General features: G+C 40.9%; 1 protein-coding gene across 7 annotated transcripts in view; it reads left to right on the top strand.

The window, feature by feature from the left end:
• RBMS1 (RNA binding motif single stranded interacting protein 1) overlaps positions 1-7,350 on the top strand; it is a 214,151-nt gene extending 206,801 nt beyond the window's left edge. For all 7 annotated transcript variants that reach the window (XM_039237556.1, XM_039237557.1, XM_039237561.1 and 4 more), the window contains 4 exons: positions 2,972-3,082; positions 4,201-4,281; positions 6,251-6,335; positions 7,092-7,350. In XM_039237556.1, coding sequence (XP_039093487.1) covers positions 2,972-3,082; positions 4,201-4,281; positions 6,251-6,328 — 270 coding nt within the window. In that variant the 3' untranslated portion in view covers positions 6,329-6,335; positions 7,092-7,350. The remainder of the gene's footprint in view (positions 1-2,971; positions 3,083-4,200; positions 4,282-6,250; positions 6,336-7,091) is intronic.
• Positions 7,351-26,964: the final 19,614 nt, after the last annotated feature.

A 26,964-nucleotide genomic window follows, 5' to 3' on the forward strand; every position in this document is an offset into this window, starting at 1 on the left:
CCCCCCCCCCCCCAACTATTTTTCCCCTTTTCCTCCCCTATGGTCCTCTGTTATGTTCCTCCTAATCCACCTATATGTGCAAACACATGGTATCTGTCCTTCACTGCCTGACTTATATCGCTCAAAATGTATCATATTTGAAGCAGGGTACCATTTCTTTCTTCATACCCATTCTGTAGAGGACTCAATTGAACTTTTAAATTTTAAAGTTTTAAAATTGCTGTTTTTAACAGTAGTTGGGATGAAACAGCTCACTTTTTTTTTAATTGCATTCTGTTTAATGAAGGTATAAAGTGTTACAAATTAAGCTAGAGATTTTTATCATTGTTACTTTAGCCTCTGTGGAAATTATAAACACTAAAACAGTAACGCTTTCTTTGGTAAATGTGAGGTCTTTAGTAGCATGAGGATTTGTTATACTTAATGTACATATTACATTTTTTAATTGAGTTATACTAAATGTATATATGTTTTTCAGACATACATAAAATCCAGTTTGTTGCATTAAAACATGCATTTTTAAAGGTTGATAAATAGGGGTACCTGGGTAGCTCAGTGGGTTAATGTCTGACTATTGATTTTACTTCAGGTCATGATCTCACACTTTGTGAGATTGAGCCCCACATTGGGCTCTGCAGTGACAGATGTTTCATGGCGTCTGCTTGGGATTCTCTCTCTCTCTCTCTCTCTCTCTCTCTCTCTCTCTCTTCCTCCCTCCCCCAAAGTAAATACACATTTTTTTAAAAATAAATAAAAGGCAAAAAATGAAAGCGGAGAACAGAATCACCAAAAAACACAGTGACCTATATGCTTGTCACAAGAAGGCCACAAATCTGGCCCTCTGCTTTTAGTCACTAAGGCAAAAATGGGATTTCTAATAAGCAGAACAGTTCATGATACTTATAATAACAGATCAGTTGTTTAGGAAAAGCAAACCATTGTTGGCTGTAAGATGAGGTATGAGATAGGAATTTCTCTCAGGGCAGCTCCTGAAGAGGATACCATGCACTATAACACCATGTGTATGAAACAAAAATCCAAGGACATGTTCTAAATAGGAAGTGGCTGAGATGACTGTGAAGACATAGATAAAACGTTTCATTGATAACAGGAGACAAGCTCTCAGATGACACGTGTGTGTCTGTATAAACATGCACACATATTTGTCTCTGTATGCACAGTCCTGGACAGTAGCTCCTTACAGATGAATGAGAAAAAGGGGCAGGAAATATCTTCAGCATATTCTGGGCTTCTGAATCATTTCCATGTTCCCACATACTTTTTGATGATGCACACTAAAAATTTTAAAAGAAATTTTCTATGCCATGCATCAACAACAGTTTCTGACACATGTCTATATCTTTTTTAGGCAACTTTTAGAGACAAAGCCTACACACATCTCAGTTTAACATCTTTGAGGAGACAGTGGTAGTGTGTGCAGAAAGTTCCTCTCTGCCTTTCCCCACCTTGTTTAGACTGCAACCAGAATTCAAGTGCCTGCACACCAGTCTATGCCCTTATTTGTGCTCTAATTGTCAGTAAACAACAGCATATTGCAGATCAGTTGTAATAATACCAAAACCATAACATTAATATTGGTAAATGTGTCCGAAATAACTGCATTCTCAGGTAATTGGGTGATTGCACAAGTGAGAGGAATGATACAATTCATAGAATATTACATAGGATAAATTAGAGAAAATTCAGAAATGGAATTAATTATATTTTGGTTTTGACAATCAGTGTATCATTATGCGATCTTTAAAAATGATAATGATGGCTGTGCACTAAATTAGGTAAATATTTATAATAGTATGTTAAGTTCAAAGCAAAAACCCAGGATATGAAATTGTCTATGTAGCCTTATTGCAACAGTACCAGCGTGAAGGCTAGACCCTGGGCGATGGTACCCTGACAGTGCTAACAGCCATAACAGCCATAACAGCCATGCATTAGGGAGAGGCTGGGCTATGGGTGAGATTTCTTTTTTGTCCCCCAACCCCTGCCCCATTTTAATCATATTTAATTTTATTCTTAATGCCCAGAATATTTTTTCAAATGAAAGCAAAGAATCTGAAATTGGAGTATTAATCATATCTGGATCTGCTGCTCTCCCTTGGCACCAAATTGTAGTTGAAAGTTCTGAGAAACAGAGTGAATGAAGAATGTGACCTTGATCCTAACAGCCTGATGTTGAATCAAATGACTATCTGTACAGAACACTTGCACACAAGACACTGTATTTATAAATACTCAGTATGTCTATTGTTTTGTGGCTGCATAAAACACCAACGGTCATTTATTTATTTTTTTAATTAAGGAAAGATTTTTGTAGCCTTAGCTAACCAAAAATAATTTGCGTTTCCTACCACAGCTCCTCCTGCTGGACTGGCTTGCTTGACACTTGCGCGAAAGGAAAGGGGAAGCTGTTCAATGCAGTGATTTCAGTGAAATGAATGCTCTTAAGAAAGTTTTAGGAAGCATTAGCTAGAAGATTTTCAGGAAATTGTTTATGAAACCATTGGCAAGTTTGAGAGGAGGTTATTTTTGCTTCACATGTCAACAAACTAAGGCATTTCGTTTGCTAAAGGAATGACAGAATCTTAGGCAGAGAAGGACAAATATCATATGTTTGCACGTGTAGGAGGATTAGGAGGAACTTAACTGAGGACCATGGGGGAGAAGAAGGGGGGAAATGGTGGGGGAAAGGGAGAGAAGCAAACCATGAGAGACTCTTGAATGCTGAGAAACAAACTGAGGACTGATGGATGTGGGGGGGAGGGGGGAGATGGGCATGGAGGAGGCCACTTGTGGGGATGAGCACTGGGTGTTATATGGAAACCAACTTGACAATAAACTATTTGTAAGAAAAAAAAAGATTAATAATAACCAAAAAACAAAAAAGGAATGACAGAATCTTAACTCCCTCCTTGAGTTTATCTCACACTGTTCTTGTCTCCCGATTCCCCAGGGGGCCGTGCTAACTCCCTCCATGGAGCACACCATGTCACTACAGCCTGCATCCATGATCAGCCCTCTGGCCCAGCAGATGAGTCATCTGTCACTAGGCAGCACCGGAACAGTAGGTGGCAAATTAATATCATGTGTCTCAGCAAATGGAGGAGGGTAAATTAATGCAGCCTGTGTCTTCTCCATCAATTATAGGCTCTGTGACATCAAAGGTTATGTCCAAGCCCCTCTCACCACTCCCCAACATTGCCTTCCACATGATTAATTGATGAACTGAATGTCTGTCCTTTAGGTGTCTCTCCTTTACCAGAATCTGGCAACCGCACGTGACCACATACAGCCCTAATAACTAGTGTCATTCATTCATACTGTAGACCTGGTCTCATGAAGCAAAAGATGGAAGTGATACTTGGTGAGAAAGGCGGGGAATTTTTCCTCGCTTCTTCCTTTATGGAGTTCGGAGGCACTGTATTACAGTCGTAGTAGTGACTGACTTCTCCAAAGTCCAGGAGACTTAGTTGGGTACTAAGGTTGAGCTGGTACGAGATGAACTTTCAGGGTTGATATATATCAACACAGCATTTAGATAGTAAGATGGCCAAAAGCTTTTAACTCAGACCATATGGATGGTGGCAGAAAAGAACAAAGGGAGGTATATTTTTTTCGCTTACATTCAAAACCAGCAGCAGCTTCTTGTGAAGGCTCGGCCAGGTTCACACACATCCAGTGACATCAGCAAGAGAGCTTTGCTGCCTCTGGAAAAGGATGACTGTCAGCATCAGGAAGGCAAGGGTCCCTTTCCTATTCTGCAGTGACCTGATACAAATCCAACAGACCACTTATTCCTTAGGTCTCCACCTATGGAAATAATTATAGATACTAGTTCAGGGGGCTGCTGGAAAATAACAAGGTCCTTTGAGATGACATCTTCTAAAACAGCATATTAGTGATATTGAATTATTGAGAATGAGAAGCCTTAGTGATCTTCACGCATCTATTTCTTTGTTACAAAATCCAAAGAAAGGTGGGAATTTTAGTTTGACAAATTCAAAAAGTAGAAAACATTCCCTTTGCCTTCCATACAACATACTTACTAATTAAACTTTGGAGTGGCTTGTTTAAATTTCTTTGAGATTTTCAACTACTTGACATCCCATCTCAAAATTTCCCAAGCACTCATAATTTTGCATGGCTTATCATTTCCCATCCTGACCATATTCTTCTTTTCAGTACATGCCTGCGACATCAGCTATGCAAGGAGCTTATCTGCCACAGTACACACATGTGCAGACAACGGCGGTTCCTGTTGAGGTTGGTACAGACCATCTGGTGGCCATTCTGGCAATGAGTAGCTTTAGAAATGGGTAAATCAGGGGCGCCTGGATGGCTCAGTCAGCTAAGTGTCCGACTTCAGCTCAGGTCATGATCTCATGGTTTGTGGGTTCGAGCCCCGCATCGGGTTCTGTGCTGGCAGCTCAAAGCCTGGAAGCCTGTTTCAGATTCTGTGTCTCCCTCTCTCTCTGTCCCTATCCCGCTCATGCTTTGTCTCTCTGTCTCAAAAATACATAAAAAGTATTTTAAAAAATTAAAAATAAAAAGAAATGGGTAAATTAGGTTCTGTCGGTTAAGCGTCTGACTTCAGCTTGGGTCATGATCTCACCATTTGTGGGTTTGTGCCCTGCACTGGGCTCTGTGCTGACAGCTCGGACCGTGGAGCCTGCTTCAGATTCTGTGTCTCCATCCCTCCTTGCCCATCCCCAATTCACACACTATCTCCCTCCCTCTCTCTCAAAAATAAACATTAAATTTTTTAAAAAGATAAATGGGTAAATTAGATAGGACTCAAAGAAAAATCCATCAGAAGTTAAATATTTCCGTAAAGAATTGAGTTCAGAGGGCACGTATAGCTAGAATTATTTTCAACTGTGAAATATAATTCTTTGCATACAGATTAATGTAGCAACATCCAGGCCACACCTCCCAAAACTCCCAGAAATATTTCCCCAAGCCTGTAGCACATTTCCTACCCTTCAGGAATCTATCTTGTGTCCTATAAAATGATACTTACAGGCAAATTAAGATAAAACTGAAGGGGTGCCTGGGTGGCTCAGTCGGTTAAGCATCCTACTTTGGCTCAGGTCATGATCTCATGGTTCGTGAGTTTGAACCCCATGTTGAGCTCTGTGCTGACAGTTCAGAGTCTGGGGCCTGCTTCAGATTCTGTGTCTCCTCTCTCTGCCCCTTCCCTGCTTATGCTCTGCCTCTCTCTGACTCAAAAATAAATTAAAGCGTTAAAAAAAGATAAAGCTCAAGTTTGCAACCCTAGTACCAAAGATTATGCCAATAATAATAACTACAAGAAGAAATCAATTGTAAGTAAGATATTTCAGATGTTTTAGAATAATAGGGATAGGAACAAACCATACAGTGCTAGTATAGCTAAAGAGCTCTTAGTTCTTGTTTATAGAAGATACTGATATAATGATCATGGAAGAAGACTGACACTTGAATTACTATTGGACAAAACATAGTATTTTTCTGCAAAGTGCCCTTAAAATTCCAAGGAAATTCATTAACCCAATCCATCCTACCCACTGGGCAGATCCCATACTTTCCAGTTGCAGAAACACCCTGAGGGTCTGTGTTTGGATCATTTGGGGCAATCTTGCTTTGGTCGGTCTTCCTCTGATTAATTTAAATTTATGTACCTATTGACAGCCACAGTTACCAGAACCCACAGCTCTTATCTGCAATTCTGAAACACACAACAAAATCTTAAAGTAAAAATTCTCTTGGTAACGACTTAAGCAAAAACCTGACCTGTGGCAAAACCAAACCCAAATTTATGCAAGACAAGAATCTTAGCCTCCTTACTGGGCATATTGATGATATCCTTCAGTGTAGACCTGTTCATGTGTTTGGTTATGAGGTGTAGCCCTAGACCCCACTGGGTATATTCTGGGATACTCACTACAGCTGCCAGTTTTCAGATTCTAAAATCTGAAAATACTGAATCCCAAGTCCCATCTGGTCCCAAAGATATTTGTTTGACAGGTTGTAGCTTGATATGAAAAGACAACTCATAAACGTTGGGATGGGAGGTTCTCTGGCTCTGTCAGACATGTGAACTCCTTAGAGAAATAATTAACCTTGAAAACCCTACATAATAGGAAGAAAATCACTTGTAATGAGTGCTTGCTTTTTAAGATGTGGAGCTCAGACATGGGTAGCAGAGCTTGGATGCCATTGCTCATGTGTCACCTGTTCTGTTTTCTTGTAGGAAGCAACTGGTCAGCAGCAGGTGGCTGTCGAGACGTCTAATGACCATTCACCATATACCTTTCAACCTAATAAGTAACTGTGAGGTATGAAGGCAACGTCTTTGTAACTGGAGGGCTCACATCAAGGAAAGTCTAGGATTCTTTTATCATAGTGATCCTTAGAATAGCTCAGATTTGGTCACACTGCCTTAATCACGGCCAAGGAATCCAGTGTTATTGAAGTCTTCAATCAGTGATTTTTGTGGAATTTCCAGATTCTATCCCAAAAAAAATAGTGCCTTATATTGAAGTCAAATGTATAGTTACTCTCTCACCCTCTTTACCCCTCCCCACTCTGAAAATCTGTAACCTGTCAGAACACCAGGTATCAAATTCATCCTATAGTACATGTATCCAAATTTTTATTGCTTTACTGCTTACAAACTGAAGGAAATATAAGATCTTGCCTTATCTAGCATCATAAGATTAGCAATATCATGACTATGAATTTAATGTCAGTATCTTTAGATTGGGGGATTGCATGCCCAGCTCTCACCTGGACCACAAATCTGAAAACTTTTTACTTCATCACGCAGATTGCAGTAAAACAGCTGTGTGGGGCTTAAGACACTTGGATCTTAACTGTTTGTTCTGGTGAAAGTATGGTGCAGGTCCCAGGTTTGAAAGGTGAAGGCAAGGCATAGAAACTACCCTCAGTTCCAGTACTTACTGGTCTACTGCCACTGACACACACCACTTGCCTTTCTCAAATACCTGTACCTGTATCTTTAAAACAAGAAGGAGGTTACAGAATTCTGTGGTGTATTATACAAAAGCATTTATCTTTTTTTTCTCTTCCAGATGTACAGAAGGGCGTTCTTACATGAAGAAGGGTGTGAAGGCTGAACAATCATGGATTTTTCTGATCAATTGTGCTTTAGGAAATTATTGACAGTTTTGCACAGGTTCTTGAAAACGTTATTTATAATGAAATCAACTAAAACTATTTTTGCTATAAGTTCTATAAGGTGCATAAAACCCTTAAATTCATCTAGTAGCTGTTCCCCCGAACAGGTTTATTTTAGTAAAAAAAAACAAAAAAAAAAAACAAAAAAAAAAACAAAATAGAAAAACAAAATGAAAGATTTTTATCAAATGTTATGATGCAAAAAAAGGAAAAAAAAAAGTAAGAAAAAAGAAAAAGAAAACTTCAATTTTCTGGGTATGCACAAAGACCATGAAGACTTATCCAAGTGCATGACCGGATTTTTGTGGTTTTGTCCATTTTGTGTTGAATTTGCGTTTTCTTCAGCTGTATGAAATGGGCTCTGAAGTTTAAGTAGTCCGACCTCCCCCATGGCGTTCTGTGCTTGCCGTGTGAGTGTCGCTGTATTCAGTGTTGCCCTCCGCGTCTCTCTTCTTAGCTTTTCCGTTTTTTTTTTTTTCAACGTAGTGTGAAGTGTCTTCTCCTTTTCTATGAATTCCAATTTGCCTTAACTCCTTTGATGCTGTAGCTGTTTCAGTAAAAGTTAGTTCAAACTAATGATGTAGAACGCTTTGACCAAATGAGCTGGTCTATTATGCCTTGTAAAACAGCAGCATAGGGCTTTTAAAAGGTAGTCAATAAAAGTTGCTGAAATTTTGGCTTTTTTAAATATGTAGTAGGTGTTTTTAATGATTTTTCACATAATGTGTAAGGTAGTGAAATGCAAGAAGGGAAAAATGTTTTGTGTGAAACACATTTTCTGACTGGGGAACTTTTAATAGGGTAAATTGTTTGTAAGGCTGTACGCCAACAGTTTCCTCTGATAGTTTGACTGATTTAGGATATCTGCTGTATGATGCAATGTAAAGTCTTTTTTGCCTTTTTTCAGGAAAAAAAAAACTAACTCGATGTTCTAGATTTAGTGTAGGTAGCGTTGGGGCTGGGGGTGGGGGGCGGGGGCGGGGAGTCACCGAATGTTTTGTCCTTCCTTTATACTAATGATAGTGCTTTAGAATGAGAATTATGCCTGAGATCTGGCAAACGGAAAAACGTTGCTATTGCAACTAAATGGCAAAAGCTAAAAGTAAGGATTTTATCTTCAAACCTAAGCTGAGATATGAATAGAAGCAAAACGATTGGCTACTAGCTCTCTCTATTACATAAATTTGAGAAATAAAAATTACTTGGCACTTTTAAAGGTAACTTCACCAAAGACCGAAGAGCCAGTAACCAGTAGCTCCACCTTGTCTCAGCGTCATATCTTCTGTGCTCTTTATTTTTGCCGGACCAGTTTGCGGTTAGGAGAATGTGCCTTTTTTGTACCTTTGCATTTAGGTTTTATAATTTTAACTGATGTATGGACACACCCAAACAAAAAAGCATGAAGGAAGATTTGGATCCAAGCAGTGCCACACTTTACATCATCACTACAAGTGTTAAGTGTAAAGAGAAACCAATTTTGAAACTATGAAATTCCTGATTCATAAATACAGTTATTTCTACTTTAGTACATATAAGGTAATTAATTCACTGTTCTTAATGCTCTTTTAGTAAGATGATTGCATACGTTTGAAACGCAATGGTAAATTAAGTTGTCTTCCAAAACTGTGTACTTGTCTGGTCAACGGTGTGTGATCAGTTATCTACCTCAGAGTCTATTTTCTTTTGTGCTGGGACAGGTTGCTGGCCCTCCCTGTTTCCACAGACCAAATCCTCCTAGCTCAGGAGCTAGGGCTGAGCAGTTATTTCTTTCGAGTATTTTTTAGTTCTTAAATTTTATGCTTGTATTTGATTATAGATGTCAGTGACATTTCATAGTTTCAAAAGTCCTTGCTGCTCTGAGAAGTGTAGATTCTAGTGAAAATTACATAGTCCTAAGAGAAATGTGTTTTGTTTTTGTTTTTGTTTCCTTTTTTTAAAGTTGTGGTATTATTGGTTCTATGCTCCCTGGAATATTACTGCTTTGTGAAAGTCCAGACTGAACGCAGCGCCCTCCTTGTACCTGATACATTTATAAACCTGGGTCTCTCACTACTTGATATTTTTGCATTAGTTAAGACAGAAATTTGATAGCTCGGTTAGAGGGGAGGGGAAATCTGCTGCTAGATATGTCTGAACTAAGTGCCATACTCGTCTGGGTAAGATTTGGGAAACATAACCTCTGTACATAAAAAAATAAAAATAAAAAAAAAAAATCAGTTAAACATCACATAGTAGACAGCCATTAAATTATAAAAAAAATTAATTTATGAAGAAAGACCTTTTGTACAGATTGAAAAAAAAAGATTTTCATAGAGATATCTATATGATCAAGAGAGTTAATTTTTTATTTTTGTTTTACTAGTGCCACAAACTTGCCAGTGGTAACTTATTTGTCCGGTTCAAGATAACTCTGTAGTTTTCTTTCCTAGGACTTGTTGTTAAACGCCAAAAGACATTTTTGAACTGTACATTTGATCAGATTGTTAGCTTTTTCTGTTTTATTTCTTTTGAAAACCTTTGAATAAAAAACATCTGAAATTTTATTTTTCCTGTCAATTTTTTTTAAGTGGGTTCAATGCAGATTAGGATTTCATGCATTTCACTTCTGATCTTTCTTCAGCTCAGTAGATTGGTCTGAAAGTGAGTTGAAACTTACTTCAGATTCACTATGTACCCAAAATACATGTCCTTGAAAAGAAGTGGGAAAACCTTGCCACCTCCTTCTTTTTGGTTATTTAAATCCATGTTTAGGAACCAGAGACATGAGCCATCAGCTGACCACATTCTTCTCAGCCAAAGTCCACCTTTGGTCTGTTCTAAAAGGCCAGGGAACCAGACCCATCTCCCTCTTTCCTACCGCTACCCCTTGACTATGGCGCTATTTGTCATTACCCAGAACAGAATTTAAAACTGTCCTGTTATGTTAAGCAAGCAAGCAGGTAAGCACTTCAGGGTGATTTTATCAGTGCCTTGATGACTATGGGCCTCCTTCAGTGACCTCATTTGGCTTAGGAAGGTCTGGTTCAGCATTCACGGGGCAGAGAACTCTTCTGCCACACTCAGGTGCTTAATGGGAGACACTCCGTGTGGGAAATCCTTTGCCCAAGGCGGGTTAAAGGTCCTCCTGTAATCCTACAGTATTCTTTTTCTGCTACCTAACGGCTCTGTCATGGTGGTGAGAGAAGTAGGCAATAAGAGCCCACACCCCCCATTTCTGTACACCTCCCTGCTATGCGGGCCATATGGGGTGTGAAGTACACAAGTAGGGTTTAGACCAGGTAACTTGCCAGGATCAAGAAAGCCCTGGTACTGAATGTCTCTTTTAGAAAAGGAAACATGGTCCTTTGATAATTAAGTTCTTGAACTAGAAGGATGTCAGGGCAGGAGGACTGTGTGGCCTCCCCGAGATGAGCACGGGCTGCTAAGACTGTAAGCGGCATTGTCTCCTTTCTGTCCCGGCCTTACACTCCTGGTGCTCCCTCATGACCAGTGACCAAAGGCAGGAAAGATCTGCTACGTGGGCTGCTAAGCATCTTAGGTTTTGTTAATCTTATTTTTGTTTATATCACTGGAGTTCTGAGACATCCAGTGGCTGCCTTGAAACGGAAACTGAGGTGGCTCATGGGCTAAGCGTCCGGGGTCATGATCTCACAGTTTGTGGGTTTGAGCCCCACGTTGGGCTCGGCGCTGACAGCTTGAAGGCTGAAGTCTGCTTCAAGTTTTGTCTCCTCCTCTCTCTGCCCCTCCCTTGCTCACACTCCATCTCTCCTCCTCTCTCAAAAATAAACATTAAAAAAAAAATTTAGGGGCGCCTGGGTGGCTTAGTCGGTTAAGCGTCCGACTTTCGCTTAGGTCATGATCTCACGGTTCGTGGGTTCGGGCCCCGCGTCGGGCTCTGTGCTGACTGCCAGCTCAGAGCCTGGAGCCTGTTTCAGAATCTGTCACTCCCTCTCTCTCTGACCCTCCCCTGCTCACGCTGTCTCTCTATCTCCTAGAAATAAATAAAAAATATTTTTAAAAAAAATTTAATTTTTTTTAAAAAGGAAACTGATAAACACTTTTTCAGGAGGATCCTTTCTATCACCAGAGTGATGGTGCTTCAGAAAGAGCCATCCCTCATATAGGGAACGGCAGTGCCTGGCTAAAAGCTGTCTGCTCTGGTCATCTGTGGGAGTCAGGATTTCACCTTTGTCTGAGACGGGCTGGGCCCAGCCTCTGAGGTGGAACTTTTGGGTTGGAAGAAGGGAGGGCGGATGCCTGGCAGTTGCTCCCTGGGATGCATATATCTCCCCCTGTATACTGGCTAGGATGAAGTTGGCCAGGGACACTAGATAAATTCACAGGAGCCTGAATTCCACCTCTTGCGTTTCATTAAATTTTCATTAAAAATGCGCTAGTAGAAATGGCAGTGCTTCCTAGCCTGAGCAGGGCTCAAACAACATTCAGATCTGACCGATACCTTCATTCCACTTGAGCAGCGAAAAAGGAAAAGCTCTAGCTACCTTGAGTAAAAGTCCCTCCCCTATACACAGAGGTTCAGAAGATGTCAAGCAGGTGAGGAGGGAGGAAACTCAGCTCAGGGGTTAAGAAAAACTGAGCCGTTTCTTCCCTCAGATAGCAACGTGATGAGACAACCACCCCTCCGTCATCACAGAACACGGCCCCCACCCGTGCCAGTGCCAGAAGGCAGCGGTCAGTAGCACTGGGAGGTGGGTGCCCACAGGTCCCAGCAGGCAGCTTTTGGCACAGCCTAGAGGTGCTGCTCTGTGCCTATCCCTTTGTTTGGGATAAACTGAGAAGCAGTGGAATTTCACCCCTGCAAGGTGGCTCCGGAGCGTCTAGCTCTGAATCTTCCTAGAGCCAGAGTGTTCTAGTTTGAGCCACTAGAGGGAGGGTTATGTTGTTCTTCACCTTCAGCTGTGAGCTGTCCTTTGGGAGACCTGCGTGCACAGACACACTGTAGCGCCTTGGAGGGCAACTGGGGGTGGGCATTCAGAAGCTATCAGCACATGCCCCTGAGAGTAATGGGGTCCTGAACTGGAGAGTAATTGTTTAAAAAAATTTTTTTTAGTGTTAATTTTTACTTTTGAGAAAGAGAGACAGATAGACTTCAAGCAGGGGGAGGAACATAAAGAGAGGAAGACACAGACTAGGAAGCAGGCTCCAGGCTCTGAGCTGCCAGCACAGAGCCCAACACAGGGCTCCAACCCAAGAACTGCAAGATCATGACCTGAGCCGAAGTCAGACACTTAACCAACCGAGCCAGCCAGGGGTCCCGGAGAGTAACTCTAAGGACAGACACACAGATAACCACTGCTGCCTGCCTGTGGCAGAGCCCTCACTTCATCAAGAGCATCATTGGTCAGACCCGGGGGTGTAACAAATGCGACATTAAGGATCAAGGAAGCTGGGGGCAGAGGAGGAAAAGCCAAAAGCCTTGCCAGACCTCATGACTTGGAGGCACAAGAAAGCACTGGCAAGTCTCTGGGCTGCTCAGAATTGAAAACAGGTGGCTTTAGGTTAAATACAAACTTTAATGCTATTGTTCATTTCATTTTAAACGTGATTCCAAGAGGCTGAGATTTGGTCTAGGTTATTCCATTGTCCATTTTACACAAGATATGGATCATAAACAAAACTGCAGGTAACTTCTACCAACTAGTATCCCTAAATCCACTTTCTCTGCTTGAATACTTCTAGTGACAGGGCACTTCCCACCTTGCCAGGCATCACGTATCCTTTTGGAACAGATCTCAAACTACCTTAAAGAAGTCAAATTGCATCTTTATTTTTGTTTTTTTAATGGGTATTCACTTTTGGGAGACAGACACAGCACAAATGGGGGAGAGGCATTGAGAGAGAGAGAATCCAAAGCAGGCTCCTGGCTGTGAGCTGTCAGCACAGAGCCCAACACAGGGCTCAAACCCACAGACAGCAAGATCATGCCCTGAGCTGAATTCGGACACTTAACCAACTGTGCCACCTAGGCACCCCCTAAAATTGCATCTTTGTAATTCCTACCTATCTCTCTTAGTTCTGCCAGCTGAGATGCTGCAGAGTAAGTAAGTCATCCCCACGCTTGAAAAGACAAAAGTGTATTGACAGACATGACAGTGATTGCCAGGAATTAAAGAGGGACAGGAGGATGTGATTATAAAGGGACAGCACAGAGAGTTTTGGGAGAGTGATTAAGCTCTTACGCATTTTGACTGTGGTGGTTACACAAATATATGCACTAAAATTCATAGAACTATAAACCCTAGAAAACGGTCTTTTAAGGTATGTCCCTTTGTAAAATAAAATCTTTTTTTAAAATGAGACACATCCATCATTCTTCAAATGTAGGGAAGTACTGGCTTGATTCTGTGGGTTGAACATTCCATGTAGCTTTAACTGTTCCCTTTCAGCTCTGGCTCCACACCCTGAGCCATCAGCTCACCCTCTAGATATGCCACAGGTGACTCAGGACAAAGCCTAGAACCCAAGAATAGCCTGGGGCCTCACCTATCTCCCCAGCTCACTCCTATCCTATTACAGGTGAAACAGTTTCCACTGGACTTCTCAAACACACCACGGTTCTTTTTTGTTTGCTCGTTTGTTTTTGAGAGACAGAGAGGAAGCAAGGGGCAGGGAGTTGGGGGGAATCAGAGGATCCAAGGCAGGCTCTGCACCAACAGCACAGAGCCTGATGCAGGGCTCGAACCCATGAACTGCGAGATCATGACCTGAGCTGAAGTGAGATGCTTAACCAACTGAGCCACCCAGGCACCCTGGACACACCACAGTTCTTAAAGCTTGTAACGTATTAAAATCTCTATGTTGTTTTATCTTTTTTGTTGCAATGATTATAATAAAGACATGCAATGGAATATTATATAGTCATTGTTAAAGACATTTTAACAGCATGAAAAACACAATATCAGATGAGTGGAAAGTGTTAGGTACCGAACTGTAGCTACAGTATGTTCATAAGTAGGAAGCAATATAAGTATAGAAGATGAGAAGGTGTTCCAAAATGCTTAGCTGTGAGTGAAAGGATATTGGGAAGTTTATATTTTCTTCCATTATACTTTTCCAAAGTTTTCCAGTTTTATACCATAAAAACATTTTATAATCAGGACAAAAAAAATTTAGCAAAGATTATTGTCAGATCATCCTGAAATTATGCTAGTCTCCATGTTTATTGTATTCCAATTCAGCAAGTGTAATTTTTTGCACTTAAAAGATACTACAGCAGACATCAGAAGACACAAAGATGACATGATGTGGTCTTGGTCCTCGAGGGACATTCTCGTGGGGAGATATAACTATATGAATGACAGTCTAGCAAGGAGAAGTAACAAAAGCATGACCTAAATTAAGAGCTTTGGGAGCTCTGGGAGGGGCCAAGATGACATAAACACTCTCTCCTGATATTCTTGTCTTTTCCACCACCATTACCAAACACTTTTGTTTTTACTGATCAGAATTCACTCCAAAGCAGCCGTTTCTGTCACCAGCCCCTGTGCCTTCTGAGAGATGAAATTGTCAGGCAGACAAATGAAGTCTTTGGTAGGTCTGATAATGCCAGAATGAGACTTGGAGCAGATGTCCTAAGAGTTGATGTTCTTTGTCACTCCTGCTCTGAAAACATTGGAATATGTGACAAAGTATAGCTTTGGTTTGGCTTGTTTTAATCAAGCAGGATGTAGGATACTTCTTAAATAGCATTGCTTTAACTTTGTTTACCCTCTGTCAGATGTTCTGCACAGGCCAAATTGTGGATTTGCAAACACCCGCATGGTTTTCTGACCTGCACCCCACACCGCCACAATATCTTGAGAACTCTTGTATTCATTACTTTCTTCTAGAAGTCTAGGCAGGAATCCCATCGTATCACTTTGTTACACACTGTGCTTTGACACATGCAGGAGACCATGACTATTGTTCCTGGCCCTCTTGCGTCTTATTTTCTTCCTTAAGAAATGCTGAAGGAACTTGAAAGATGGAGGGAGGCAAGATGGTGGAGAAATAGGGAGCTCCATACTTGCCGCCCACCCTCATCTATCAAACAAAGAAGGGCTGAAGCCAAGGACACTGAACTGCAAGAGTCTGGGAGGAAAAGAGACAGAGTCCACTAAGAAGACAGCCTCATAGGTGCATGATTGCAAACTGGGAAAGATAAAAACGGGCTGGGACCCAGAGGCATGAAGGGTAGGGAGCCCCCTCCATGGAAAGATGAGAAGAGAAAGAGTGGCTAAAACTGCTCATAGAACTGTCCCTGGAGAAGAGAAAAACCTCAGCCCAGGATAGAGAGGGATCCTATCATCCCATCTCTAACTGCAAGGTGTTCAGAGAGAGATGCTACCCCTACCTGCAGTGCTTTCTTTGGGCTGGGTGTCCCAGTCGCAGAAGACACCAGGAGGAACTGCTCCCCTACTCCCCCTACTTGATCCCCAGCTAGGAAGTAGCCCGGCCTGCAGGATTATACTTCAGGCGGTATCATTAAAGCACTCAGACTAAGATCTGGAAAAGAGGCAGGGTTTGGGATATAGAACACGACCCACCTTGGCTACTCAGGTGGCAAAGGGAGATCAGACCCAAAAGAGTGATTCACAAAGCTTGGTTCAAGAAGGGACTGGGGCACGGCTATTTTTTTCCCCAAAACCACCAAGGCAGGGCCTCTGGGAGCGGCCTGCTGGACCCACAGCGGAGGCCAGAACTGCCTACACCAAACCATGCCCATCCGAGCTGGAGATGGGGCAAGACCAACATTGATGCATTGCCGTGATTAACTCTAGATCAGTTCTTGCTATTCAGATATATTTTCCCTTATCTCATTCTTATCTCTCCTCTCCGATGGACTGGGCAAGCTGGTTATTGGTTTGCTGAAACAGTCACATTTAATCCATTCTCTTGATGCATATTCTACACCTCCATCATTATCTTCCTTTCTCTCTCTCTCTCTCTCTAGAATAACCTGACTACACAGTTTCTCTGGGTAACATTATCTTCGTTTCTTTCTCCTTGCCTACTACCATATTCTCCTTCTTCTCTCTCTCTGAATTAAGCCTTTTAGTCTCTCTGCCTGATCAGTGTTCAATTTTGCTTTCTCCACACCCCTGTCATTTCTCTTTGTATATGCTCTTCCAACAGCACTGCCTCCACCCTGCTCTTTATTTGTAGCTGGGATTTCTGGATTTATGCTTTTAGACTGTCCTTTGTCTTTTGTTGTTTTTGTTTCTGTTTGGTTTTTCTTTTCCTTTGGCTTGTTTGTTTGATTTGTTTGTGTGTTTGCATGCTTTTGTTCCCTGTTTGTCTGTTTTCCTTCCCAGGGCTACCTCAAGAAACAGTCTAAGGTACATATGGTGGAGAGTCCCAAAAATCACTACAAATAGGGAACTAAAATAACCAGTTTCAACAAGAGAGACCAAGAGACACCATTAAATAAACACTTCCTGAATGGACAGGCCCTGGTCAATGAGCCTCCTTTAATATAGCAGTACTCGCAGGTGCAGAGCGCATAACAAGCTTTTAAAACTTACAAGAGACAGAAAGCTAGCCAAAATGACAAAACGGAAGAACTCTCCTCTAAAGAAATTCCAGGAAGAAATGACAGCTAAAGAACTGCTCAAAACAGATATAAGCAACATAACTGAACAAGAATTTAGAACAACAGTCATAAAATTAATAACTGGGCTTGAAAAAGGCATGGAAGACACCAGAGAAGCTATTGCTACAAAGATTATGAACCTTAAAAATAGTTGTGATGAATTAAAAAAAATGCTATAAATGAGATGCATAATAAAATGGAGGTGGCCACTGCACGGATTGAAGAGGCAGAGAGGATAATAGGTGAATTAGAAGACACAATTATAGAAAAAGAGGAAGCCAATAAAAAGAGAGATAAATTGATCCAGGAGCACCAAAGGAGAATTCGAGAACTAAGTGATGCAATAAAAAAGAACACTATCCATATCATAGGAATTCCAAAAGAAGAACAGAGAAAAATGGGCTGAAGGGGTACTTGAACAAATTATAGCCGAGAACTTCCCCATCTGGGGAAGCAAACAGATATTGAAATCCAAGAGGCACAGAGAACTCCCCTCAGAGGTAACTTGAATCGATCTTCTGCACGATATATCATAATGAAACCGAGAAAATATAAGGACAAAGAGAGAATTCTGAAAGCAGTGAGGGATAAAAGGGCCCTAACATAAAAAGGGAAACCTATCAGAATAGTTGCAGACCTATCTACTGAAACTTGGCAGGCCAGAAAGGAATGGCAGGAAACAATGTGATGAACAGAAAAAATATGCAGTCAAGAATCCTCTATCCAGCAAGTCTGTCATTCAAAATAGAAGGGGAGATAAATGTTTCCCAAATAAACAAAAATTGAAAGAATTCATCGCCACTAAACCACCCTACAAGAAATCCTAAGGGGCACTCTATTAGGGAAATGTTGCAAAGAACACAAGGTACCAGAGACACCACCACAAGCATGAATCCTACATAGAACACAATGACTCTAATCCCATATTTTTCAATAATAACACCGAATGGAAATGGACTAAATGCTCCAATCAAGAGACATAGGGTATCAGAATGGATAAAAAAACAAGATTCATCTATTAGCTGTCTACAAAAGACTCATTTTAGAAGGAGGCAAGATGGCGGAGAAGTAGGGAGCTCCATGCATTTCACTTGCACCCATCTCTCAAACAGAGAAAGCCTGAAGTCACAGGCCACTGAGCCACAGGAGTTTGAGAAGAGAAAGAGACAGAGTACACTGGGAAGGCAACCTCATAAGTGACTGAGTGCAAACTGGGGAAGATAAAAGCAGGCCTGGACCAGAGGCCCGGAGGGAGGGGAGGGAGCCCAGCTCACAGGCAGCCACAGTGAATTGAGGGGAAAAGAAAGAGCAGCTGACACTGCTCATAGAACTGTCCATGGAGAAAAGAAAAACCCTCAGCTTGGAAGGAGAGTGTTTTTAGTTCTAGCTGGGGTGCTGACTTTGAACTAGGTGCCCCCCAGTCCCAGAGGGCACCAGGAAAAACTGCTTTGCAGTGCTCCCAGCACCATCCCTGTCGGCGCCGACACTGCAGGCCTTAGGCTGCGTTCTCCAGGCTTGAGCCCCTGCAGCAGCATGGAGGCGACAAATCACAGGCTGTGCCACCACTCGACCCGGACAGTTCTGAGGCTGCGCCACTCCCCACCCACCCTTTTGGACCTCCAGCAACAGGAAAGCAGCGACCTGCGGGACTGTTTTGGGCAGTATCAATAGCTGACTGGGACCTGGAAACGAGGTGAGGTGTTGGACATAGAACACAGCCCACCTTGGCTACATCCACAGCACAGGGAGATCAAGACCCAAAGGAGTAATTTGCTACTCTTGGTTTGAGAAGGGACTGGGGCGATGCCATTTTTCTCCCCAAAACCACCAAAGCGGGGCCTCAGGGAGTGGCCAGTTGGACACAGTGGAGGCTAAGACTTGCCTACACCAAACCACGCCTATCCCATCTAGAGAGCTGTTTTTTTTTTTTTTTTTTTTTTAACGTGAGCCCCAGGCAAGACCAACATGGATGCACTGCCATGATTAATTCTAGATAATTCTTTCTATTCAGATATACTATCCCTTTTCTCATTTGTAACCCTTCACTCTGCTGGTTGGGGCACTCTGGTCACTGGTTTACTTAAACAGTCACATTTAATCCATTCTCTAGATGTACATTCTACACCTCCACCACTACCTTTTTATCTCTCTCTGCAGTAATCAGACTATATAGTTTCTCTGAGTAACATCTTCATTTCTTTCTCCTCGCCTCTAAACATATTCTACGATTTCTCCCTCTGAATCAAGCCTCTTAGTCTCTCTGCCTGGATATTTCATTTCCAACTTCGTTTCCTCCCCACCCTGTCATTTCTCTCTTTGTATATGCTCTTCCATCAGCACTGCATACACCTGGCTCTTTATTTGTAGCTGGGAATTCCGGTTTTATGCCTTTAGACTGTCCTTTGTCTTCTGGGGTTTTTCTTTTTTTTCAATTTTTTATGAATTTTTATTTTTATTATTGCTCTTCCCTCCTTCCTCTTTTTTTCCTTTTTGTTTTTTGTCCCTTCCTTTTTTATTTTTATTTTTCCCTTTCAGTTTGCGGGTTTGTAAATTTGCCTGTACATTTGTGTACCTATGTTCCCTGTGTGGTTGTCTGTCTGTTTTCTTTTCCAGGGCTACCTCAAGAAACAAGCCAGGAAACAGGCCACACATGGTGGAGAGTCCCAAATACCACTACCAGTAGGGAAAAGAATAACCAAGTCTCAACAAGAGATACCAAGAGACACCATTAAAAGAAAACTTCCTGAACGGACAGGCCCTGGACAGCCAAAGAAGCTTCTCTTTTTCTTTTTAATGTTTTATTTATTTCTGAGAGAGAGAGAGAGAGAGAACCGGGGAGGGTCAGAGAGAGAGGGAGACACAGAATCCGAAACAGTCTCCAGGCTCTGAGCTAGCTGTCAGCATAGAGCCCGACATGGGGCTCAAACCCACAAACTGTGAGATCATGACCTGAGCTGAAGTCAGACGCTTAACTGAATGAGCCACCCAGGCACCCAGCTCTCTTTAATACAGCAGCACCTAAATGGCAGAGTGCATCAAAAGCTTTTAAAATTAACAAGAGATAGAAAGCTAATCAAAATACAAAACGGAAGAACTCTCCTCCAAAGAAATTCCAGGAAAAAATGACAGCTAAAGAACTGCTCAAAACAGATATAAGCAACATAACTGAACAAAAACGTAGAACACTGGCATAAAATTCATCACTAGGCTTGAAAAAGGCATGGAAGACATCAGAAAAACTATTGCTACAAAGACCATGGAGCTTATAAATAGTTGTGATGAATTAAAAATAGCTATAAATGAGATGCATAATAAAATGAAGGCGTCCAATGCACAGATTGAAGAGGCAGAAAGGAGAATAAGTGATTGAGAAGACACAATTATAGAAAAAGAGGAAACTGAGAAAAAGAGGGATGAACTGATGCAGGAACATGAAAGGAGAGTTTGAGAGGTCAACGATACAATCAAACAGAACAATATCCATATCATAGGAATCCCAGAAGAGGAAGAGAGAGGGAAAGGCACTGAAGGAGTCCCTGAACAAATTATAGCAGAGAATTTCCCCAATCTTGGGAAGGAAACAGACATTGAAATCCAAGAGGCACAGAGAACTCCCGTCAGATGTAACTTGAATCGATCTTCTGCATGACATATCATAGTGAAACTGGCAAAATATAAGGACAAAGAAAGAATAATGAAAGCAGCTAGGGTTAAAGGGACCTTAACATACAAAGGGAAACCTATCAGAATAGTTGCAGACCTATCTACTGAAACTTGGCAGACCAGAAAGGAATGGCAGGAAATCTTCAATGTGATGAACAGAAAAAATATGCAGCCAAGAATCCTCTATCCAGCAAGCCTGTCATTCAGAATAGAAGGAGAGATAAAAGTCTTTTCAAATAAACAAAAATTTAATGAATCTGTCACCACTAAACCAGCCCTACAAGAAATCCTGAGGGGGACTCTCTGAGGGAAATGTTACAAAGAATGCAAGATACCAGAGACACCACCACAAGCATGAATCCCACAAAGGACACGATGACTCTACACCCATATTTTTCAATAATAACACTGAATGTAAATGGACTAAATGCCCCAATCAAAAGACAAAGGGTAGCAGAATTGATAAAGAAACAAAATCCATCTATTTGCTGTCCATAAGAGACTCATTTTAGACCTGAGGACACCTTCAGATTGAAAGTGAGGGGATGGAGGAATATCTATCATGCCACTGGAAGTGAAAAGGAAGCTGGGGTAGCCATACTTATATCAGACAAACTGGACTTTAAAGTAAAGACAGTAACAAGGGATGAAGAAGGGCATTATGTAATAATTACAGGGTCTATCCATGAAAAAAAGCTAACAATTATAAATGTCTACGCACCGAATATGGGAGCACCTAAGTATATAAAACAATCACAAACAGAAACAATCTTATTAATAAGAATATGCTAATACCATGGGACTTTAATACTCCACATACAGCAATGGATAGATCAACTAGACAGAAAATCACTAAAGAAACAACGGATTTGAATGACACATTGGACCAGATGGATTTGAAAGATATATTTACAACTCTACATCCTGAGGCCATGGAATTCACTTTCTTCTCAAGTGTGTATAGCACATTCCCCAAGATAGATCACGTACTGGGACATAAAGCAGCCCTCAATAAATATAAAAGAATTGAGATCATACCATGCACACTTTCAGATCACAATGCTATGAAACTTGAAATCAATCACAGGAGGAAGTCTGGAAAACTTCCAAAAATGTGGAGGTTAAAGAACACCCTACTAAAGAACGAATGGGCCAATCAGGCAATTAGAGAAGAAATTAAAAAAATATATGGAAACAAATGAAAATGAAAATACAACAATCCAAACTCTTTGGGACGCAGCAAAGGCAGTCCTAAAAGGAATGTACATTGCACTCCAGGCCTATTTCAAGAAACTAGAAAAAGTGCAAGTACAAAATCTAACAGTGCACCTAAAGGAACTAGAAGCAGAGCAGCAAGAGCACCCCAACCCAGCACGAGAAGAGAAATAATAAAGATCAGGGCAGAAATAAACAATATAGAATCCAAAAACACAGCTGAACAGATCAATGAAACCAAGAGTTGGCTTTTTTGAAAAAATAAACAAAATTGATATACCTCTAGCCAGGCTTCTCAAAAAAAAAAAAAAAAAAAAAGAAGAAGAGCACCCAAATATACAAAATCATGAATGAAAATGGATTTATTACAACCAATCCCTTAAAAACACATGCAATTATCAAGGAATACTATGAAAACTTATATGCCAACAAATTGGACAACCTAGAAGAAATGGACAAATTCCTAAACACACACTCACTACCAAAATTCAAATAGGAAGAGACAGAAAATCTGAACAGACCCATAACTAGTGAAGAAATAGAATCCATTATCAAAAATCTCCCCACAAATAAGAGCCCTGGGCCAGATGACTTCCCTGGAGAATTCTACAAGACTTTTTATTTTAATTTAAAAAAATGTGTTTTATTTATTTCTGAGAGAGAGAGAGAGAGAGAGAGAGAGTGTGAGCAGAGGAGGGTCAGAGAGAGGGGGAGACACAGAATCTGAAGCAGGCTCCAGGCTCTGAGCTAGCTGTCAACACAGAGCCTGACATGGGGCTTGAACACACGAACTGTGTGATCATGACCTGAGCCGAAGTCGGTCGCTTAACCAGGTGCCCCTCTACCATACATTTAAACCAGAGTTAATACCCATTCTTATCAAGCTATTCCAAAAAATAGAAATGGAAGGAAAACTTCTGGACTCATTCTACAAAGCTAGGCCAATATCCTTGATGAATATGGATGCAAATATCCTCAACAAGATACTTGCAAATCAAATTCAACAGCATACAAAAAGAATTATCCACCATGATCAAGTAGGATTCATTCCTGGGTCACAGGGCTGGTTCAATATTCGCAAATCAATCACTGTGATACATCACATTAACAAAAGAAAAGATAGAAAATATATGATCCTGTCGATAGATGCAGAAAAATCATTTGACAAAATACAGCATCCTTTCTTAATAAAGACCCTCAAGGAAGTCGAGATAGGAGGAACTTAATTAAACATCATAAAAGCCATCTATGAGAAGCCCTTGGCTAACATCATCCTCAGTGGGGAAATACTGAGAGCTTTCCTCCTGAGATCAGGAACACGACAGAGATGTCCACTCTCACCACTGTTGTTTAACATAGTGCTGGAAGTCCTAGCATCAGCCATCAGACAACAAAAGGAAATCAAAGGCCTCAGAATTGGCAAAGATGAAGTCAAACTTTCACTTTTCGCAGATGACATGATACTCTACATGGAAAACCCAACAGACTCCACCAGAAGCCTACTAGAACTGATACATGAATTCAGCAAAGTTGCAGGGTTCAAAATCAATGTACAGAAATTGGTTGCATTTTTATACACCAATAATAAGGAACAGAAAGCAAAATCAAGAAACTGATCACATTCACAGTTGCACAGAAAAACATAAAATTCCTAGGAATAAACCTAACCAAGGATACAAGAGATCTATATGATGAAAACTATAGAAAACTTATGAAGGAAATAGAAGAAGATATAAAGAAATGGAAAAACATTCCATGCTCATGGGTCGGAAGAATAAATATTGTTAAAATGTCATTACTACCCAAAGCAATCTGCATATTCAATGCAATCCCAATTAAAATTGCACCAGCATACTTCTCAAAACTAGAACAAACTATCCTAAAATGTGTATGGAAGCACAAAAGACCCTGAATACCCAAAGTAATATTGAAGAAGAAAACCAAAACAGGATGTATCACCATCCCAGACTTTAACCTTTATTACAAAGCTGTAATCATCAAGACAGTATGGTATTGACACAAAAACACATAGACCAATGGAATAGAAGACCCAGAATTGGACCCACAAATGTATGGCCAATTAATCTTGACAAAGCAGGAAAGACTATCCAATGGAAAAAAGCTTCTTTAAAAGATGGTGCTGGGAGAACTGGATAGCAACATGCAAAAGAATGACACTAGACCACTTTCTTACACCATACACAAAAATAAACTCAAAATGGATGAAGGACCTGAAGGTAGACAGGAAACCATCAAAACCCTAGAGGAGAAAGCAAGAAACAACTTCCTTGACCTCAACCGCAGTAATTTCTTACTCATCACATCTTGAAAGAAAAGGGAATCAAGAGCAAAAATGAAGTATTGGGACCTCATCAAGATAAAAAGCTTCTACACAGCAAAGGAAACAATCAGCAAAACTAACAGGCAACCAATGGAATGGGAAAAGATATGCAAATGACATATCGGATAAAGAACTAATATCCAAAATCAACAAGAAACTCACCAAACTTCACACTCGAAAAATAAGTAATTCAGTGAAGAAATGGACAGAAAACATGAACAGACACTTCTCCAAAGAGGACATCCAGATGGCCAACAGACACATGAAACGATGCACAGCGTCCCTCATCATCGAGGAAATACAAATCAAAACCACACTCAGATACCACCTCACGCCAGTCAGAGTGACTAAAATGAACAAATCAGGAGACTCTAGCTGGTGAGGATGTGGAGAAACAGGCACCCTCCTACACTGTTGGTGGGAATGTAAACTGGTGCAACCCCTATGGAAAACAGTATGGAGATTCCTCAAAAAATTAACAATGGAAGATGTGGTATTTTTATACAATGGAATACTACATGCAATGAGAAAGAATGAAATCTGGCCATTTGAAGCAATGTAGATGGAACTCAAGGGTGTTATGCTCAGTGAAATAATTCAGGCAGAGAAGGACAGATACCATATGTTTTTACTTATAAGTGGAACAGGAGAAACTTAATAGAGGATCATGGGAGAGGGGAGGGGAAAATAGTTGGAGGGATGGAGACAAACCATGAGAAACTCTTGAATACTAAGAACAAACTGAGGGCTGGTGGAGGAGAGGGGAAGTAGGGTGATGGGCATGGAGGAGGGCACTTGTTGGGATGAGCACTGAGTGTTATATGGAAACTAACTTGACATAAAGTATAAAAGAAAAAATAAAAATAATAAAATAATAAAGGAAATACTGAAAGAACTTCTTTCATTCTTGCTGTATAATTTCCTTCCTCATGTTTAATTCTGTCTTACAAAGAAGATATTGTTTCTCTCAACTTTTCCTCTTCCAATGATCCTTCTATCTCTTTATTTGGCTTATTTATAAAATTTTAATTTAGAATAGTTTGAATCAACGTATAGGAAACACAACAAAACACATTTAAAAATCAGGGCTCCTTACAGTGAAGAGAGAAGGAGAGCACAGAATGTAACTCTGCAAGCCAAAAGGCCTCCACTATCTCTATAGGTGAACCGCAATAATTTTGAGTTTCTTAGCAGTCAAGGTGAAAGGGGAGAAAAGTACACACACCTACTCTTGTCAAAGGTAGCAAAGCCTACCAGATCCTCTGAAAAAAGATAGTATTTATTAATTTGTATAGAGCCCCCTGCAGGAGACACTGGGCAGTACCCACCATATTCCTCTGCCAATACTGACTTTCCCAAGGCTGTTTTAGGTAGAGCCCCGTAATGAAAGCCAAGGACAGCGCATCAAAGCATGATTCCATGAAAGTGACTCTGGAAGACTACAAACTTGTAATAAATATTCTCAGTTAAGTCCCTTCTTAAATGTTCTTATGTACTTCAGGCTTCCCACCCAGCCCACTGCTCTAATTCTGAAGGACAAAATGTCTTGCAATAGCACAAATATTCCAGGGGCTCCTTTCACGTCCAAGTTCAGCCCCTCAGATGGAAAAAGAGATGCAAGCCACAAGGTGCCCTACTACTAACTCAGCACTTCTAGTGATACCCAACACACTGTCAGGTTTCTTCCATTTCCCCTGAAGCAGCAGCTACAGCTCAAGTCGCTGGGCTCAAGTCCTCTGGCAAGATCTGTGACTTGGGAAGAAGAATCATGGCACTTGCCATTTGCCTAACACTTCAGCTCTCCAATGACTGTCCACAGTATGTCTCGATTTTTCTGTCAAAAGACCCCTGAGAGCTGAGGAGAGAGCATAGGGAACTCGAGAGATGTTGAGGCACAGCCCTGCACAACCCTGATAAATACAAAATTTTTCATGTTTTCTTTCTCAACTCATGGGAATTTTGTGTTCACCTTATTATCTTTTTCTTTTTCCCCAACATGGTTGTGCCATTTTATTTATTTTTTAAAATGTTTTTAATTTTGAAACAAAAGTTGCAAGTACACTCCAAAGGAGTTTTAGCCAGATTTGTCTGAGAGCAAATTACCAACCCAGTGCTCCATTATCCTCTATAAGCCAGGACGTTCTCCTACGTGACAATACAACCACCAAAATAAGAAAAGTAATGCCAATGAGAGCATCATCGTTCTAGCTATGTCTTCATAATAAAAAGATCCAGTTCAAAATCATACATTGCATTTAATTGTTCTGTTTTTAGTCTCCTACAGTCTGAAATAGCTCCTCAGTCTTTATTTGATTTCCACGACTTTGACACAATTGAAGACTATGCACCAGTTATTTTGCAGAGTGTCCTCAGGTTGGGTGGTTCGATCTTCATGCACCTTTGGCAGGAACATCACCAAGTGAGGCTGTGCTCTCCTCAATGAATCCCTTTGGGACATGCAGGATTTCCATTTTTCTAGTTACCAACGATGTTCTCTTCCCTTTGCTCCCTTAATTCAGGTAATTCAGGTGGTTTCTGCCTGGCATCTCCACTGTTAAGTTACTCTTTCTCACTGTGCAGTTAGTAAGTATTTGGTGGGGAGATGCCTTGCAACCATGTGCTTTCGATGTATTCATTTACTTATTTACATGAGGATGGGCTCAGGATTCCCTGTTGTATCCAACAGGTTCTAATCTGTTACAATCTTTGTTTTTATGCTCAAATTGTCCCTAATTTGGTCAGTGGGACCCTATGCATGCCAGCTTCTGTGTTTTTAAATTTTTTTTTTTTTTCAGTATTTCCTGGCTCACCAATACCAGTAGATGTCCCAAGCTCATCCTGTGCCTTCCCTGTCCGAGTTCTGGCTTCAGCCATTTCTATCAAAGCGGCTTGATTCCTTTTAGTGGAGAACGGTAATTAGAAGGTAAGATTTGGGGTCATGGTGCACTCTATGCAC

Source organism: Hyaena hyaena, unplaced genomic scaffold (genome assembly GCF_003009895.1).
Source record: "Hyaena hyaena isolate Hyena2069 unplaced genomic scaffold, ASM300989v1 scaffold_126, whole genome shotgun sequence".
Classification (NCBI taxonomy): Eukaryota; Metazoa; Chordata; class Mammalia; order Carnivora; family Hyaenidae; genus Hyaena; species Hyaena hyaena.